We start from the raw sequence: 20,243 nt of genomic DNA, 5'->3' as shown, positions 1-20,243 counted from the left end.
AAAACATCCCCCTGTGAAAGTGACTACAGCCTTGGAGACCTAGTCATCCTTAATGGATCAATAAAACATTTCATCACTGCTATTTTTCTTCCTGGTGTTTTTGTTAATAATTTTCAATACTACTTGGTAGAACAGAGGGGAATGTTTTGACTGAATAGATTTTGTGGGTTTGAAATGGTTCTCACCTTCTTCACTATATAAGGTTGTAGGGACATAAGAATTTATCATTTATTTTAGTAATTTTTCCTTGAAAATTAAAAAAAGGATTCTGCAAAGGACAAGGTCTTCCATCTCTCCCTCAACTATGGTTATTCTTTCTTCTTCATTAGGAGAATAAGTTAACAGTGGCTGACAACAACATATAGCATTTTTAGGCTAAGTAAATAATTTTAGCATTTTAATGAAAATGAAGTATAGTATACTCTTAAAGAGATGCTTCCCATTTTAAAAATTAGGTTAACCCTTCCATGATATACATAAATGCAAGCATGACATATATTCATCATCACATACTGAAAGTCTCCATACCATGTAATAAAATTACAGGAAATGATATTTTCACAGTGTTGAGTCCTGTCCACAAGCAGACTTTATGCTTCACAACACCATTCATTCATCTAGTGATATAAAATCTTTCTTATTGTTACAGAAAACTCATGGTACTTTTAAAATGCTATATTAAAATTTCTAAAGATTGTCTTATTTCCTTACCCTGAGTAACTAACTCATTGAGTATAAATCTGTCTTTAATAAATGACAGTAGATGTCCCTTTCCTTTTTATCTATCCACTGGGAAATGCTCAAAAATTCCCTACAAAGTTTTAGAATATGCAACAATTGGCACTTACTCCTAAGTCTAATGCTTGAGATGGGAAGGATGCTATTCTCTTTTTAATTTATTCAGTTCAGTTCAGTCTCTCAGTCATGTCCGACTCTTTGCAATCCCATGAATCACAGCACGCCAGGCCTCCCTGTCCATCACCAACTCCCCGAGTTCACTCAGACTTACATCCATCGAGTCAGTGATGTCATCCAGCCATCTCATCCTCGTCCCTTTCTCCTCCTGCCTCCAATCCCACCCAGCATCAGAGTTTTTTCCAATGAGTTAACTCTTCGCATGAGGTGGCCAAAGTATTGGAGTTTCAGCTTTAGCATCATTCCCTCCAGAGAAATCCCAGGGCTGATCTTCAGAATGGACTGGTTGGTTCTCCTTGCAGTCCAAGGGACTCTCAAGAGTCTTCTCCAACACCACAGTTCAAAAGCATCAATTCTTCGGTGCTCAGCTTTCTTCACAGTCCGACTCTCACATCCATACATGACCATTGGAAAAACCATAGCCTTGACTAGACGGACCTTTGTGGGCAAAGTAATATCTTTGCTTTTCAATATGGTATCTAGGTTAGTCATAACTTTTCTTCCAAGGAATAAGCGTCTTAATTTCATGGCTGCAGTCACCATCTGCACTAATTTTGGAGCTCCATAAAATGAAGTCTGACACTGTTTCCTCTGCCTCCCCATCTATTTCCCATGAATAATCTAATCAACATATATAGACAAAGGTTACAAAGATAAAAATATATACATACATAGATGTACACAGCAGTGAAGTGAATGTCAACAAATTGTGTACCTTAATTCCAGTTTTACAAATGAGAAGCTGAGGTTCAGAGAGGTTAAGATTCCCAAGGTATTACAGCTAGTAAGTAGAGAAAATATCTTTTTGGTCACATACAGTCAGACACATCCTAATAACCATCAACTGCTTTCCTTTATTAAATTGAGGTTAAATGATTTATTAAATATTTAAATAATATTAAGCTTCAGACAGTAATGAATCTGCCTGCAATACAGGATACTCAGGTTCAATTCCTCGGTCGAGAAGATCTCCTGGAGGAGGGCATGGCAACCCACTCCAGTATTCTTGCCTGGAGAATCCATGGACAGAGGAGCCTGGCAGGCTACAGTCCATGGGGCCACAAAAGAGTCAGACATGACTAAGAGACTAACATTCTCACAAGTGATCTAAGTGATAGTAAATGACTTACTATGTGTGGCTGATTAGAAAAGCATACTGGCTATTTGCCTTTAGAGTTTATGCTACTGTGTGGTCCACTAGACAATTTCTCAGGTATTTAGTGGGAATGTACTATATTTCAGGCAATGTCCCAAGAGCACAGTTCTTCTACATGCATACAAGTGCACAAGCACACACATACACCAAAACTGGCTATCGGTTTAGTGGACACAAAGAGCTCTAATTCATAATGAATAAAAGAGTAAATATGTTACAGAAGTCAACTGTTAACCTATTTTAATAATATCCAGATATTTACCGAAACAATTAAAATATCACACATTTTAAATCAACATATGCTAACATTTATATAGAAAGGGAGGCAGCAAAAGAATTTGAGTAGCTTTTACATACAACAAATGTCTCCAAAACAAAGAAAAGAAAAAAATGTAAACATTAATAGTGATCATCTATTTAGAAAATAATAGAATTAGAAACTCAGTAGCTGGGGAATAACTGCAGGAGGGAGATTTCTCACTCTACGTATACCAATTTTGATGTTTGAACCACCTGATTATGTTATTCAGAAATTAATGAAGATTGTTGCATTTAAAGTCAGGAAATATAAAAAGATTCAGTTAATATTGGTCATTAGACTAAACAAAATTACACGAGAATGCTGCAAAATAAGGCTTAAATCTGACACTTAGGTTGCTGAATAACTAGGGTGAAAGCATTCACCTTTTCATTCATTAAAACAGTGAAGCCCATGTGTTGCTCAAGGTTATTGTGAGACACAGGGAAGTCAATTTTAAGTTCTTCTACATGATGAAGTTTATAGACATACCCTATATCCTTTAGTTCTCATCATTTTTCACTAATAAAAAAGTAGACATAAGATACCATGTAAAAGACACTAAAATTAGCTATGTCTAATTTTAAAGCTGGCTTCATATATCATACAAACTGAAGAACACATTTGGACATGGGAGAAACATTTTTCTTTCTTAAAATATTTGAGTAAACATAAAGTTACTCATGGTTAATAATTTCACAGTAAACTTCATTTGTCATGGAGCGTACAGAAGACGGGAACTATGCTCTTATCACATTGCCTCACACACAATAGGTATGCACTGAACACTTAAGGAACTATGTAGTAGACGACTCAAGAGCAAGGGCTCCAGAGGCAGATAGTGAGGATTCAGATTTCTGTTCTGCCACTCTGGTTCTCTGAAATCTTCTAATCCTCCAAACTGCAGCTTCTCATCTGCAAAACCAGAATGAAAGTAGAATCTATGACATAGAATCATGGCATGTGGCCCTAGTCTAACTACTTTGCACTAGATCTCCCAATTTCCCCATTTTTAACATAAGGATGACGGTACAAACTTGCAGAGTTCTAAAGGGGATTATTACTGTTAACTACTAGTAAAACTACTAGTACTATTTTCTGTGGAAAAGAATCAAATATGATGTACTGATCCACCACACACAGCAAATTATGGCCTCATTTTGATAAAGGAAACATCTGATACTGATTATAATATATATATGACTGTATATGACCAAAAGGTAGCTTCCCTAATTACTAGCTGTGCTACCTTGGAAATCTCTTCACCCTCCAAACCGTAGCTTCTCATACGCAAAACTGGAATAAAAGTAATACCTATCACATAAAGTTATAGTGAGGATAAAATGAGATACAGGCACTTGACCACTGCATGGCATTTATGAATAGTACTCAAACCTTTAGCCTCTGTCAGTGATAATACAAATGCCAATAATTTTACTACTAAAACTATTTTCCTTTTATAATTCTAAATTTACTTTGTAACTTTGTTATAACATGAACTTCTTATTGCAAATTCAGACTTAAATTGAAGAAAGTAGGGAAAACCACTAGGCAATTCAGGTATGACCTAAATCAAATCCCTTACAATTATAAAGAAGTGACAAATAGATTCAAGGGAGTAGATATGATAGACATAGTGCCTGACGAACTATGGACGGAGGATCATAACACTGTATAGGAGGCTATGATCAAGACCATCCCCAAGAAAAAGAAATTCAGAAAGGCAAAATGGTTGTAGGAGGGGGCCTTACAAGTAGCTGAGAAAAGAGAAGCAAAGGACAAAGGAGAAAAAGAAAGATATACCCATTTGAATGCAGAGTTCCAAAGAATAACAAGGAGAGATAAGAAAGACTTCCTATGTGAACAATACAAAGAAACAGAGGAAAACAATAGAATGGGAAAGACTAGGGATCTCTTGGAGAAGGAAACAGCAACCAAAATTAGAGACACCATGGGAACATTTCATACAAAGATGGGCACAATAAAGGACAGAAATGGTATGGACCTAATAGAAGCAGAAGATATTAAGAAGTGGCAAGAATACACAGAAGAACTATACAAACGAGATCTTAATGACCCAGATAACCATGACGGTGTGATCACTCACCTAGAGCTAAACATCCTAGAGTGGAAAGTCAAGTAGGCCTTAGGAAATATCACTACAGACAAAGCTAGTGGAGGTGATAGAATTTCAACTGAGCTATTTCAAATTCTAAAAGATGATGCTGTGCAAGTGCTGCACTCAATATGCCAGCAAATTTGGAAAACTCAGCAGTGGCCACAGGACTGGAAAAGGTCAGTTTTCATTTCAATACCAAAAATAGGCAATGCCAAAGAATGTTCAAACTACCACACAATTGCACTCATTTCACACACTAGCAAAGTAATGTTCAAAATTCTCTAAGCTAGGCTTCAACGGTATGTGAACTGAGAACTTCCAGGTTCAAGCTGGATTTAGAAAAGGCAGAGGAACCAGAGATCAAATTGCCAACATACATTGGATCATTGAAAAAGCAAGAGAGTTTCAGAAAAGCATCTACTTCTGCTTCAGTGACTACGCTATAGTCCTTGACTCTGTGGATCACAACAAACTGTGGAAAATTCTTAAAGAGATGGGAATATCAGACCACCTTACCTGCCTCCTGAGAAACCTGCACGCAAGTCAGGAAGCAACAGTTAGAACCAGACATGGAACAAAGGAATGGTTCCAAACTGGGAAAGGAGTATGTTAAGGATGTATAGTGTCACCTTGCTTATTTAACTTCTATGCAGAGTACATCATGAAAAATGCCAGGCTGGATGAAGCACAGATTCAGGCTGGAATCAAGACTGCTGGGAGAAATATCAATAACCTGAGATATGCAGTTGATATCAAACTTCTTTGTACATAATACAAAAATACTCATCTAAATTTAAATCTTTTTTTTTCACTCAGATAAGAAAACTGAGGGTTGGTTAAGGGGAGTGTCTGGCCCCATGTGCAGGAGATCATTCTCACCTGAGATTCTCAATCCCATATCTATGTTTATTTTCTCCCATCCCTACCGCTTCAGTTTCACAGAGGCCTCATTTCCTCTTGGCCCAAATATCAGTTCTCAAGAAAGAGCATACCAAGTTACCATGGAATTTCAAATCAATACAGTTAGACATATATCATGACCACCGTCTACTCAGTCTTAAAGTTAAAAGGCCAAAGGGAATCCTGGTGGAATTCAGTCAGATATCTGCAGACAGACGAGATGAGCTACCCCCAGCCTGGCAGTCAGGAAAGTGAGTGACAAGAGAAGGAAAACTTAGGATACATCTTAAATCAGACTGTGGGAGTGGTTATGGTATCCCTCACCTCCAAAGGGCATCTCTGAAAGCAGCCATTTTCTAAGAACCACTACTATTACGCAACTTGTTTTTTTTGTTTGTTGTTTAGTCACTCAGTTGTGTCCGATTCTCATGACCCCATGGACTGTAGCCCACCAGGTTCCTCTGTCCATGGGATTTCCCAGGCAAGAATACTTGAGTGGGTTGCCATTTTCTTCTTCCAGAGGATTTTCCCAACCCAGGGATTGAACCCATGTTTCTTGGATTTTGATCTGAACTTGATTTTGCTAAATCCTCAAGAATGGCTTTTCATCCCCCTGTGTGCAATTATTCTATTAAATACTTCATCTTATCCACAGAGAGCTATTTGAAATTGTCAAACTGTTCTCTCCCATCCTTCAAAAACACCTGGACCAATTTGTTGGGACAAACCTGATAAACAGCATTGGCTGACTGGCTGCATTCCAGAACTTTGCTGTTGATGAATCAGGTCTGACATTCAAGCTCCAAAAGGCTTGTAAAAAGCTATCATAAAATTGCTTAAGAAGTTGGTTGAAACATCAACTGTAGACCTGGACTGCATCATTTTTGTCAGACTGGGGATGGTAAGATTTTAGAGAACTTGGAAATGTGTCCATCTTTATAGTGTTAGACCAAGGCATTTCTAAGCAAACCACGTAAGGATTATATAACTCTAGGAGAACGTATCTTTCTTAGACTTAAAATTTACTCTCGACACAGATCCAAAGTATTTATTAGATGTTACTTGTAGAAGATAGGTAAGTGGCAAAAAAATTGTCTGCTATAAAAGATAACCACCAAGGTTATAATTTAAATGCCCTATTGGATATTAACCAGTTTTGGATCTAAGTTTGCAGATTTTGTATGGCATTTATTTCCTGAGTCTCTTCCTCATATGCTTTTCAAACTAGCTTTCCCATTTGATGGTTTCTTTATTAATGTTAAATCCTTGACATATGTTCCCTATATACTCATATGTACACTCTGCTTTACAGATCGTATATAATCTACAATCTATCTTCCCATTCTCTGTGGGAAAAATAGCAGAAATAAATAATAGCAGAAAATCGAGGTTTCACCCAACCATTACACTCATGTCCACCTGCTCCTTGATGCTTCCAGATAGGATCAATATATAACAGATTTAATCTTATTAAACTTACTGCCTAGAAAAAAATTAAATGAAAAGAAAAAAACCTAAACCAGCTGGAAATTTTCCATTAATTCTCACCCACTTTTACTTCATCTGACAACAACACAGACAACCAGGCATGGCTTCTATGATCCCATGATTGAGTGAGTCTCCTACCAACTCCCAGACCAGAAGCGAGGACCTCTAATTAATAAACTACTCTGGTTTCTAAATTCATCAGTGGTTACGACCTTGAACAAGTTAGCCTATATCATTCTCAGTTGTCTTGTCAGTAAATTAGGTAACACAATCACCATGGTTAGTTCTAAGAACCTTTAAAAGAATCCATCTGTAATAGGGGAAAAAAAGTGAAAGAAAAACAAATTATATTGTTTAAAACTCTCAGTCAGAAATAGGGACACACAGCACTTGCTACTAATAACTACCATCTGCAGATTTTATGCTGGCAATCTAGTAGTTCCCATGCTCAGGTCATGTAATATGAACCTGCAGCATTTCTATAAGAATGGATATTTTCTCCTCAAAAATTGGCTTTAAATGTAATTTAGCAGATATTAATGACAGCAGTTCCATGCTATCATATTTACTTAATTTTTATCATATATATAACCTCTTGGTACTTTGTGACCTGTCTGAAACACCTTTCCTAGTTACACAGAGACTCATTCTGGAGTTTACGTAATAACCATGGGCTTGTTACACTGCATAGCTCCAAACCAGAAATTTTATACCATGATGCTTTTGTCCTAGATTTCCCCTTAACTAAAACTGTCTTGTGTGACCAATAAGCAATACAAAGCTGACATTTCTGAGCTCAAACAGCTAATCCTAGATTGTATTTACCTATTTTCAAATATTTGCACCATCTGTGATTCTATATTAGTTTTTTTAGATTCGCCATTACAGCTCTTAGCTCTGAATAGGAATGAAACAACATTCCAAATGTAGAATGTATCGTAAGCATGAGTAGGATTTTTAACCATGGAATGGAGGGGAAAAAATCAGGAAAGGCAAATCCATACTCAGTTCTCCACCTTCAGAATGCAAACATTGTTGATTTTTCTGCATTTATAAAGAATCTAAAAATAAATGGATATTTTACTAACCAACACCTAATCCATCTCTGCTTTGGAGCCAAGTTGAACCCATATAATCTCCATGTAAAAAAAAAAAAAAAAATACCAGTATTACATGTGCTGTGAAGTTTAGTCAAAGTAACAGAGAAAAAAGATGAAGCCAGAGCCTCCAATCCATCGGAAGCCTGACACGCCATCCCTTTGCCTCTCTCTGGTTCAACACTCAGTCATGTTCAACTCTTTGTGACACCACAAACTGCAGCATACCAGGCTTCCCTGTCCTCCTCTGTCTCCCGGAGTTTGCTCTCAGTCATGTCCATTGAGTCAATGATGCCATCCAACCATCTCATCCTCTGTCACCCCATTCTCCTCCTGCCCTCAATCTTTTCCAGAAACAGGATCTTTTCCAAAGAGTTGGCTCTTCACATCAGGTGGCCAAAGTATTGGAGCTTCAGCATCAGTCCTTCCAATGAATATTCAGAGCTGATTTCCGTTAGGATGGACTGGTTTGATCTCCTTGCTGTTCAAGGGACTCTCAATAGTATTCTCCAGCACCCAATATACATTAACAACAATAAAAGCACAGCCATTTTCATCATCCCCTGATTAATAAACCTATCTTATTGCTAATCTTCAGAACAATTCAGCAAGGCAAGCATCATACCATTTTCAGATGAAATATTAAATTCAGAAAGAGACTGGGTAACTTGCTCAAACTAGTAAGTAGAGTTTAAACTGAGGTTGTGACTTTCCAAGTGGCTCTGTGGTAAAGAACCCACCTGCTAATGCAGGAGAGATGTGGGTTCTATCCCTGGGTTGGGAAGATCCCCTGGAGGAGGAAATGGCAATCTGCTGTAGTTTTCCTGCCTGGAGAATCCCATGGACAGAGGAGCCAGGTGGGCTAATAGTCTATGGGGGTCACAAAGATGAGTATGCATGACATCATCAAATGAATAGAAAGCCATTGTTCTTTCCACTAACAAGAATTTTGTGTGAATTCAAAATTCACACAAAACTACTTGTCAAACTAGTTCAAAGTAGTTCACATGTCTAAACTACTTCCTATATATTTAAAGTAAAAAGTTCCTCTGATCTAGTACTGAAACTTGGGACACTGACAAAATTACTACATCCTCTGGAAATGGTTCTGTGTTCCAAGAACTCCAGCAAATCAGAAGCCTGTTGTTTCTACTAACTTCCAAAGAAAGCTGTAAAATTCACCTTGATGCTTTCTAGAGTACCTAGGTGCATCCCTCCATTCACAAGAAGGGACTCATCCAATCACTTGCCTATTCATCATTGAATTGCAATTTCAAGTGCTGAGTGTAAAGATCAGTGGGTGCTCTTTTATGCTGAGGAGAAGAGGAGAGGTCTAAGAATGCCCATGTCTTCATGTATGGTGAGAGTTGCTATCATTTCCTTGGAACAGTGCACCTCACAGCTTATTTTCATGATGGCTTTATGGCACTGGGGTGCTCTCTTGCCATAGCTAGTTGGAGAAGATGCTTACGTGGCTCCATGGTTTTGTGGCCAGGTGCCAAGTCTAAAGACCACTGGCCTAGAACCAGCACATCACAATGGAGAAACCAAGAAATATTGAGTTTTACCTACAGATTCAAAGCCTTTAAGAACATTAGTTTAAAAAACACATTTTACTCTGATGTCAAATGCTAAGGAAGGTGTCTGTGCCACCAAAAAATCACCAGAGACTCTGTATCAATAGCTGACTCTGGCGGCATGGCACATGAAAAATGGGCATAAGTGAAAGACCCCAAATCAACTATTGCTTCTGATTCTAACCAATGGTGTGATCTGAGACAGGACACTCACCTCTACATTGACTGTCTCCTGATCTGAAAACAAAGACAAGAAGAGTTTTTCAAAATGTTATCATTGATGACTTTATGGCTATTTGACAGAAGAATCTGCAAAAGCAAGGTCACTATGGACATTGCAGTTGTCTAGACTCAAGGAATCAGTCTTGGAAAGAAACTGGATCTCAGAAATATAGAAAGGCAGAAAAAACCGGATTTGGGTTTAGAGATGGTACAGAGGCAAAGGGAAACACAGGAAATCAAAGGGGCCATCCTGTAACATAACAAGCTCTGATTCTGTGTGCAAACAGGCATTTGTAAGGAGTGACAGATGCAAAAGAAACCACCCATAACGCCACTCTGGCACTAATGCTGGGTAAACCCCACTTGTCATAAATATGAGGGTGGGTCTCTTCATTCCAGCTCCAGGTTCAATTCACACCTATCTAAGAATGCCAACATGACTTGTCAAGAAATGAAAACCACTTAATTCATAGGATCAGGGAAAAGGAACAACTTTATGAAGATGCTGACTATACCTTCAAAATATGCTTTCTTTATATCTTAAAAACACTCTTTATAGTATTCTAAGAAGAAACAAACAGTGAAATGCACAGTCTTTTCCCTAAAATCTCTAAAAGCTAATGGAGTAGATAGAAAATCTATTCATAAATTCATAAATCCCAGGAAATGTAAATTACATGCCAACCTAGCCAAACAAATGACCTATTTCTACATTTGAGACATTCTTCATGAATTTCAGATTTTTCTTTGTGAAAAGATAGTTTTGACCTCTATTCCGAAGGTATCTTGATTCCTAATCCTGTATCCTGTGTCTAAGTGAGAAGAATCATTATGCAAGTTCATAAAACACTGATTTAAAGGGTTGTTTTGATAAAAAAAAAAAAAGTTCTAGCATTTGTTTCAAAATATGTGAAATGAAAAAAAAAAATCCATGTCTTGCATTCATTAACACATATTAAAACCTTTCCTGGAGGTGAGATGTGATTAATGGAATCATGCGTATCAGAATTTTCACTTACTCCATTACTCTTGCAAAAAGTAAAACCACATATCAATAACAGAAAAGGCCTGTTTCTACCTTGTATAAGCCTTATTAATGCAACTTTGAGTGGTCTTTCTGGCCCTTATTTGAAAATAAATTGCAGGAGAGCTTGCCATTCAGGTTCTCAATAATATACCTCAGATTTGTCATATTTAGGTTTTCAGAGCAGAGACTTTCATACAGAAGAAAAAAATCGAATCTGTATTTAGATCTTAAAAGGGGGTTGGGGATAAAGATAATAAAAATGGCTTGTTTCCTCACTTTTCTTCATTTGCTATCTTGTAACCTGATACATAGGTTTCTGCACTGACGAGAAAAATCGATAAGTATGATAAATTACAATAATATTCAAGTCAGATAACATACAATTTGGCTGGAGAATATATAGATGACTTGATTTGGCTCTCCCAGATTTGAAGTCAGTTTTGATTATGCACTTTTCTTAAATTTCAACTCAACATATCATCAGTTCCCACATGCAAAGAATTTTTAAGGAAATTCAGTCATTTCTGGAAACCAAACTTCTGGAAAGAGAATATTAAACCATGATCACTTCAAAGAAGATCCTAAACAGTTTAGCAACTGAAAATAGTACAAATCAGTCAGGTTGTTATAAATTTTTACCAAATGCCTTATAATAAACCAACTGTAATTATTTACCATATTAAGATCATGAGTGTGTGTATGACCCTATGGAATAGAGCCCGTCAAGCTCTTCTGTCCATGGGATTCTCCAGTCAAGAATACTAGAATGGGTTGCCGTTCCCTCTTTCAGGGGATCTTCCCTACCCAGGAATCAAACCCACACCTCCTGTACTGCAGATGGATTCTTTACCCACGAGCCACCTGGGAAGCCCATAGTAATATATACAAACACACACACACATGTTTAGTATTTTCATTAATGTAAATGCAAAATTACCCTTGCAAAAAAACACAATAATCTTCTCAGATAATTTAGATACATAGTAGCAATAAGAATAAAAATATGGGGTTGACCAACAAAGTTCATTCAGGCTTTTCCATAAGCTGTTACTGGAAAATGTAAACAAACTTTCTGGCCAACCCAATACACACTAAGTTTTACCCTGGGACAGAAGTTAAACAAGACTCTTCATATGGATTGTCTCTAATCCTTGCCACTTTCTCCCCATCCCTTTCCTTTAAAGATGAAGAACAGGTTTCAGAGGGGTTAAATCATTTGCCCTACATTGCACAGTAAATGGCAAAAGTAAAATTCAGTCTGAAATCTGTAGGACTCTGTTTTCAACCCTACATCATGCCACCTTCTTCTCCAAAATATAATTAATCTGAGAATCATTTGGCATATCCAAAATATATTGCAGAAGATGCTGTTCTGGTTAGTGGGAAAAAGCATATTATCTGAAAATTGGTTGTAAAATTATTAATGCTTTAACAATTCTGAAATAACCATGGGATGAACAAACTTGAAAGGAAAAAGAAAATCATTTTCTATTATGTAGAAGACATTACCAAGAGTGCTGTTAACATCAATTACAGTTTGAAATAAAATGTTTTTTCTATCAGCTTCAGATACGAGCCAGTTTTCTGCATTTGGCCTGGCAGCTGGGTGTTATATTTACCATCACATACGAGCATGTCTGAAACCTTGGAAATTTAGGGCAGTTTAAGGAAAATGAATGAATAGTAGATGAAGTCTCTCTTAAATGTCCCATTCTCCCCACTGAGCCTACTCCCCAGCTTCCTCTCTTATCCTGAAAATGACAAGTCTTGTTTTGGTAAATACATAATAAATGATAAGAATATCTACCAGGTAGGGGAATGGTAGGTACACATTTTAAAAGCCTTGGAAAATACATGTTGTCTAGATGGAGAAAAGTAAATGGAGATTGGCTCTTGCCAGAAAGCTTGTGGACCAGGTCAAGTACAAATTTTAACACAAGACTGAGCTGGGAATAATCAGTACTGACCTATATGACTTCTCAAGGAGAGGCAGCATACACTTTTCATTGAAGTATTTCTAACTTTACATGAAGATGTGTTTATGAAGAAGTTTATGTTTCCTCCACTATTTACTTTTGCTCTTTTGGAGCTTTAAGAGGTCTTCAAGTGGGGAGAGCTCCACCCTTTCCTGGTTGACATATATTTTAGTACATATCCCCATTAAAATGTTTCAGTAAGATATTTACTTGATTAGAACCCAGAGTCACTCAGCAAGTATGAAAATACATGGAGGTAATTTTAATAGTCAGACATCAAAAATATATATATTTAAATATTGCATAGGAATAGCTGTAAAAAAAATGTGTGTAAAAATCTTTCAAATTATCTGAGTCTAATGATAGTCTCACTCCCAATGATAGCAGGCACACCCACCCTGGGCTCCTCAGGGGACTCCACTCACGATGCACATTCTCCTGTTCCAAAACTGAAATCTCATCTCCTGAGATATTTCTGTAAGCCACACCTCTCTTTTCTCTTTCTCCATGCTTATTACCAATATAAGTGCACTGAAAACAATATGCATGTTCAGCAGCTAATTCCTCTGTTAGTGAGACTTAACCAATGTTTACTTTTAGCATGGCCTCTTATAGAGTAGGACAGTAAAGAAGTGAGGCTTTTTTAAATTTTTGTTTAATTTTATTTGAAGGATAACTGCCTTACAGTATTGCATTAGTTTCTACCAAACATCAACATGAATCAGGCATAGGTTTACCCATGTCCCCTCCCACTTGAACATACTTTCTATCTCCCTCCCCATCCCACTTCTCTAGGTTATTACTGAGTCCTGGTTTGAGTTTCCTGAGTCACACAGCAAATTCCCACTGGCTATCTATTATGCATATGGTAATGTACATTTCCATGTAACTCTCTATATACCTCCTACCCTCTCCTTCTTCCACCCCACCCAAGCCATGTCCATAAGTCTGTTCTCGATGTCTGTGTCTCCACTGCTCCCTTGTAAATAGGTTCATCAGTACCCTCTTTCTAGATTCCATATATATGCGTTAATATACAATAATTGTTTTTCTCTTTCTGACTTACTTCACTCTGTATAATAGGCTCTAGGTTCATCCACATAGAGCCTATTATTATTTGAGGACTGACTCAGATGTGTTCCTTTTAATGGCTGAGTAATATTCCATTGTATATATGTACCATAGCTTCTTTATCCATTCATCAGTCAATAGACATCTAGGTTGCTTCCATGTCCTAGGTATTGTTAACAGAGCTGCAATGAAAATCTGGGTACATGTGTCTTTTTCAGTTTGGGTAGAGAAGCGAGTTTTCACTGAGTGGAAATAAGGATGTTACAGAATATTGTAAAGTCTGCATTTCTGCCAATTCAATGCCTAACTCAATAATATTTACTACATCATTAAAATATTTGTATGCATGTGAAAACTCATATGTAATCATATACATATGTGTACTAATTAATGCAATATTCTGGAAAATGCTAAAATGATATACCAGCTGTATGTGACTCAATGATCCTCTAAGTTTCTTCCTCCCTGGGTTCCTGTTCCCAAACTATACATGTAATGAAAGCACTTTGTATGAGATAAGCATTATTTAAAAGCTTTTACTTATTATTTCATTCAGTCCTTACAACAATCAGGTAGAGGATCTATAACCACCTTCAGTCACAGACGAAAATACAGAAAATGACTTTATCTTGCTCCCCAAAACACAGTAATGACTATCAGAGCTGAGATATAAATTTGAATCTGAGCTTACCAGTGCATAACATATAGATAGTGGTAAATAAATACTCCGGTTGATGGCACAAAAACTCACAGTCCTAGTTGCAGTATTCCAGCTTTGTGGCAGTGCTAATGGTAAAGAACCTACCCACAATGCAGGAGATACAAAATGTAGGTTCGATCCCTGGGTTGGGAAGACCCCCTGGAGGAGGGCATGGCAACCCAGTCCAGTATTCTTGCCTGGGGAATCCCACAGACAGAGGAGCCTGGAGGGCTATAGTCAGTCCATAGGGTTGCAAAGAGTTGGACACAGCTGAAGGAACTTAGCATGCCATGCATGCTACATAATGACCTATAAATAAATTTAAAATATGCCTACAAGTACTAAAAGTCTAAAACATAATATAATCATAAATGGTTCAAGAAACCAAAGTTTGGAAATAATTTTAATTTTACTTAGACTTGGAGAAATTGGTTCCAGTGTTTTGTTTCCAATATAATGCTCTTCATAAGATAATGCAGCATTAATATTTAATAATACAATTTTCTTTAACTCGTTTTTATATACTTCAATCTTTCTTAGATGTGCAATATGCTCAGTCTTTGAAATAAACAGAGAGATCAGAAACTTATAAGCAAGGAACGTTTTTTGGTATGTTCTAAACTCAGCAGATAAAATGTCGTACATATTTGCAGTAAGACATATATATATATATAACATATGTAATAAGAAATTAAGGTATGATAGGACTTCCTTGGTGACTCAGATGGTAAAGCGTCTGTCTACAATGCAGGAGACATGGGTTTGATCCCTGGGTCGGGAAGATTCCCTGGAGAAGGAAATGGCAACCCACTCCAGTACTCTTGCCTAGAAAATCCCATGAACGGAGGAGCCTAGTGTCCATGGGGTCACAGAGAGTCAGATATAACTTGGTGACTGAACAACAAGTTATAAAAACTTCTACATAGCACCTGTATCAAATGTCTTTTATAACCAAATGATATAGAATTCTTCCACCAATAATGTACTATGTATTTTATAAATACATTTTCTACTAAAGTTTCTTAACATGATTTCTAAAAGATTTCTTTGAAGTTCTGTGTTAAAAACAATATAAACTAAATTATGACATGTTTATGTATTAGGGAAACATGGAAGAATAACTTTTTTATGAATTCATTAAGTATTTATTTGAAATTTTTAATCAGGTTTGCTAGAACAATACTGGATCCTAATTTCTTTGTGAAAACTTTAGGTACCCTAATATTTTACAAAAGGAATTTTATGTATTATCTATTTAACCCCAATTTTGTTCATGAACTATTTCATTAATAGGCTGTTATGTAAGAGAGTAAGAGAGTGATTTCTACTAGAATGAGTTTTATTGTTGTTGTTGATTTTTTATGCATAACTAATACTGCCTCTGCAGCCAAACAGTTGTTTATAAAAATACACTTTTTAGTCATACTTCAGTAAGGTTATAATTTTTTCCTTGTTCAATTTTTTTGTTTGTTTGTTTGCTTTTTTGTTGTTGGGTTTGGTTTTTTGGAGCTGAGAGAACTGTCAAACATTTTAGGAAATATTTTTACCCATTGGACTCAGCAGAAGGGTGCCACCTGGTGGCAACGTGAGCAAATCCTAAACCAGGTCTAACTATAAAATGTTAAGTTTAAGAAGCCTTGAAAGTCTTATCACTACCAAGGGCAAATGATAGAAACTTTTTTTTTAAGTTCCTATGTACTTATCAGGATATATCTGGCTTTATATTATTTTAAGAGACACTAACCTAATTTTTCAATTTCAAGATTTATTATTTACATTTACAGCTGAAGAGTTAAATAAAATCTTAACCCATTTTATATTCAAGGTAAATTTGTACACATGCATACATAATATTTGCAATTCTTCTGCATTATGCCAGTAGAAGGCTGTTGAACTGTAATTGTGTAAAGGTTAGAAGATGGAGCTTTAGATTTAAAAGAGCTTATTTTTTCTAACTACCATAGACTAGGACTATGTCTTATCTCTACCACTTATGAAGACAAGGTTGATCAAGTCGTTCAGTTACTTGAGAGAATTCTGTTTTCTCATCCCTAAACTAGGAATTATAACAAGACCTAACTTAAAAAGTGTCAGCTTTGAGAATCAAGTAGGAAAATGCATTCAGTGAGTGTTACCTTATCAACCCAGGGGACAGTACTCAGCACATGGCAAGCACACAGGAAGTGATTTCCAAATCTAATAATAAGTTACAACTAGCCACTCAAGATTATGTATTCCCTGATGTAAAATGGATATTGATTACGTTAAGTGGGAATGACTGCTTCTACCCATAGCTAAGTATTTATTTTTAGACATTTTGTAAATGTGGAATGTTATAAAAACAACAGAGGTAACTGTTGTAAACATTTATTTAATCAATGAAGCTTTAAAGGCAAGACTACTGAGATGATGAAAATATCTCCAATGATTCAGAACAGTAATAAAAATATGCAGTTCCTGTTACTCTTGTTGCAGCTGCTCCCAGAGGAGGGGCTACTTCTGGTCATGGCACCCTATGCTAGAAGACAGTAGTAGATAGGTGAAATAGGGATGTCGAACTCTCTAAAAGGCCACAACAACAATCAAATTATGTGGTTCATAACCATCTCACGGAGAAGAAAGACTCTGGTCTTCCATGATGCTGTTCGTGGAAATGGGTGTTTGATGGCCTCTGGACAAGGCATCTTTGAAGGTTTCATAATAAACACTACCACAAAAAGTGGAAGAGCTTTCTGGCAATATTCAAAAGCTTAAATCACTCAAAATCAACACCTAGCAAGTGACTTAGTGGAACACGCCCCCTATTTAACCATTAAGTAGGATTTCATAAAGCTACATTTTTAGATAATTTTGTGAATCTTTTTTTTTCCCCAGAAATATCACAGAAACTTGAACAATCGACCTTGTCAATATTATATCTGGGACCACGTAAGAGTTATCTAACAACTGCAGAATTAAATCACAATGAGTAATACTATTAATAAAAAGCCTAGAATCTTAAAAGAAATAGTTTAAGCCATCACAGCAATTGTCCACATCATCTGCTCATCATTTTGTATGTCAAGCTTTAGACAAAGAATAGACTACACATAGGTGTTTTCTGAGATTGCCTGGAAAACTCCCAGTGGGATGCTGCCATGTATATTTCAGTCTTCTTTTCCTTTCCCTTGAGAAATCAATCTCTTTCATTTTAACTCAAGTGTAATATGCATACCATTGACATTGTAAAATCATGTCAGTGCTCAGAAAGGCACTTAAAAAAAACTCAATTAAAACAAGAGTTCTACAAATGGCCACTCCCTGACTATTCAAAGTAGCATAAGCAAAAATGCACACTAACAACGGATTCAAGCTTGAGTCTCTGTCTTCATGTGAATTTTAAGTACCAGGTTAGTTCTGACAAAAGGCTGTGGATATACAGCTTGTCCACTATTTACATAAACATTGTCAGGTTCTGTATCCTCTGCTTCTTCCTCCCCGCCTCCACCATCACTGAACTGTTTGCAGAGCCTCAAGTAACCAGCTGGTGTCACAGGTTAGTGAGTAAAGATTTCATGTGGAGACTCTCACCTGACTAATCATTCTTACTGGTAGTATCATTCCAAGAGCAGTAGAGAGGCTCAGTGGCTTGTTAATGAAATTTAAGAGCTGTCAGCCTGAAAGAGGATGTTAAATCCATGCTCCTCTCCTGAAATTATTTTTATAATCAGCCAACTGGTTGCTACCTTGTGATGTGTGCTGAAGGGAGCAGGGAAAAGAGATACAAGGAGAAAGGACACGTTATATACATGTTTTAATATTGTCTTACTTTTCTCAGGGTAGGGACCAAAAAGAATGGTTTACGAAAACAACTGCTTTATAAAAACTGCAACACCCATCTCAGTAAAGGGAGGGGGCTTTAAGTCTCTGAGTAATCCTCACCACCTATGTGAAACATATGTGAGCAAAATGAGAAGGGGAGGGAAGGGCGAAAGAGAGGCCACTAGCCAGGAGCGACAGCCAGGACTAGAATATTAATAACGGCAGCCCAGGAGTCGCCCCCTCTGCCTCCCGCCACTCTGAGCGGACAGCTCCCCTTCACTAACTCCTCAATGCTTAGAATATGCGAAGAGCTGAGTCCTACTGTAGCCTCGCTGTTTGCACCCCCTTTATCCGCTTCTAGCAATGAGCTCGAAGTGTCTCCGCCAGAAATGCTTTGAGAGGCCTTCAATAGTGCACTCGGGGCAAAGAGCCCACCTCTGGACCCCGGCGCCGGAGCCTCCATCCTCCAGCTCCGTGGTTATCCGCAGACCTAAGTGTAACCCTCTTGGTTCAGACTCTAAATGAGTAGACGTGACAGCATCACCTGCCGGCTCACACAGCCTCCCTCCTCTCGGCCAGGGCACCTCGGCGCTCCCGACCCTCCAACTTTGGGAAAAGGCGACACCGAACTCACGAGTCACCCCAACCCAGGGACAGAGACGAGATGGAGATTCACAGTATGGCTATGCTACAGATTCCTAAAGAGCGAAACAAAACGGGATGGCCAGAGAGGAAAGACAGAAAACGGACTAAAATTACCCTCAGCCAGCACAGCGCACCTCGCAGAAACAACACATCTGGACTCAACAAATCACTAAAGCCAGTCTCTTCGCAGTTCCACCTAATCATGCCTTTTTGCTCCAAGCTCGGTTCCCAGCAGACAACAGATGCGTGGTACACCCTCTTCCCCCATTTTGCGTCGCCCACCCCCACCCCCGTCCCAGTCTCCTCAAAGGAAAACAGAAAGGAAAGGAAGAACTCTGGTGGCCTAAAGGTCATCTGCCTACTCGGCTAAGCTCTGGTCTCAGCTACGTGAAAACAGGGTTCGAACCCAGCAAGTGGAAGCCTCCAGGAGAGCAGCAATTCCTCCAACGTGCTTCAGTAGGAGCCAAGAGGTCCCCACTTCTTGGCCCCGGCCACCTCTCCCTCCGTCGCGGGCCCGCCCGAGGGGTTGCCCAGGCCACCCCTCCTTTACCTCTCTGCCCCCTTCCCCGCGGCTCTCCACCTTGCGCATCCTCTCGCCCGGCCCCGGAGCGCACTCGGAGGCTCTAACTTCCTGCAGAGTCCATGGACGAGCTGAGGAGAGCCTGGAACTGGGGCGGGGGTGGGTGGGGAGAAGGAGGCGTGGGAGCTGAGCCCTGGAGGAGGGGCAGGGGGAGCGCGGGTTGGAGTCTGCCTTCCTGGGAGGGCCTGGCCGCAGCCGCCAACTCTCACCTGGTCCGCCGGCTGCGCCTGGCTCGCCCTGGCCCCGGGGGTGGGCTGTTGCTCCTGCTTCATGGCTGTCATCGCCCGCGGCCCGTGTTGGCGCTCACTTCCTCGCGGGCACTTCAGACTCGGGGGCCGTCACTTGGCAGGGATCGCATGTCACAGGCTCCCGATGCTCTCCGAATTGGAGGAAGGCAAAGCGGCAGCGACGGGGTGGGGGGAGGGGAGCGATGGGGAGGGGAAGAGGAGCGGCACCAGGCAAGCTCCCCCTTGCAGGATCCCTCCTTTGGCCACCGCAGACCCTCTAACTCCCCACTCCCCCGCCCCCCCCCCACCACCACCCCCTACCCCAAAGCGTAGACAGCCTTGGAGAGCGGACACCACCAAGTGACAAGTTAGTGGAGCGGCGAGCGGCTGGAGAGCGGCACCTGACAGTGTCGGAGCGTTGTCTCGCAGTCCCGGAGGAGCCCG

The 20,243-nt window shown here is 38.9% G+C and overlaps 1 protein-coding gene across 1 annotated transcript in view; it reads right to left on the bottom strand.

Moving 5' to 3' along the window:
- Positions 1–19,853, bottom strand: part of DPP10 (dipeptidyl peptidase like 10) — a 755,039-nt gene extending 735,186 nt beyond the window's left edge. Inside the window, exon 1 of the mRNA XM_068969380.1 lies at positions 19,782–19,853. Within this exon, the coding sequence (XP_068825481.1) occupies positions 19,782–19,853 (72 nt within the window). The remainder of the gene's footprint in view (positions 1–19,781) is intronic.
- Positions 19,854–20,243: the final 390 nt, after the last annotated feature.

Source organism: Capricornis sumatraensis, chromosome 3 (genome assembly GCF_032405125.1).
Source record: "Capricornis sumatraensis isolate serow.1 chromosome 3, serow.2, whole genome shotgun sequence".
NCBI lineage: Eukaryota > Metazoa > Chordata > Mammalia > Artiodactyla > Bovidae > Capricornis > Capricornis sumatraensis.
Note: the sequence above shows the minus strand (reverse complement) of the source record. Positions and strands in the feature narration are given on the sequence as shown.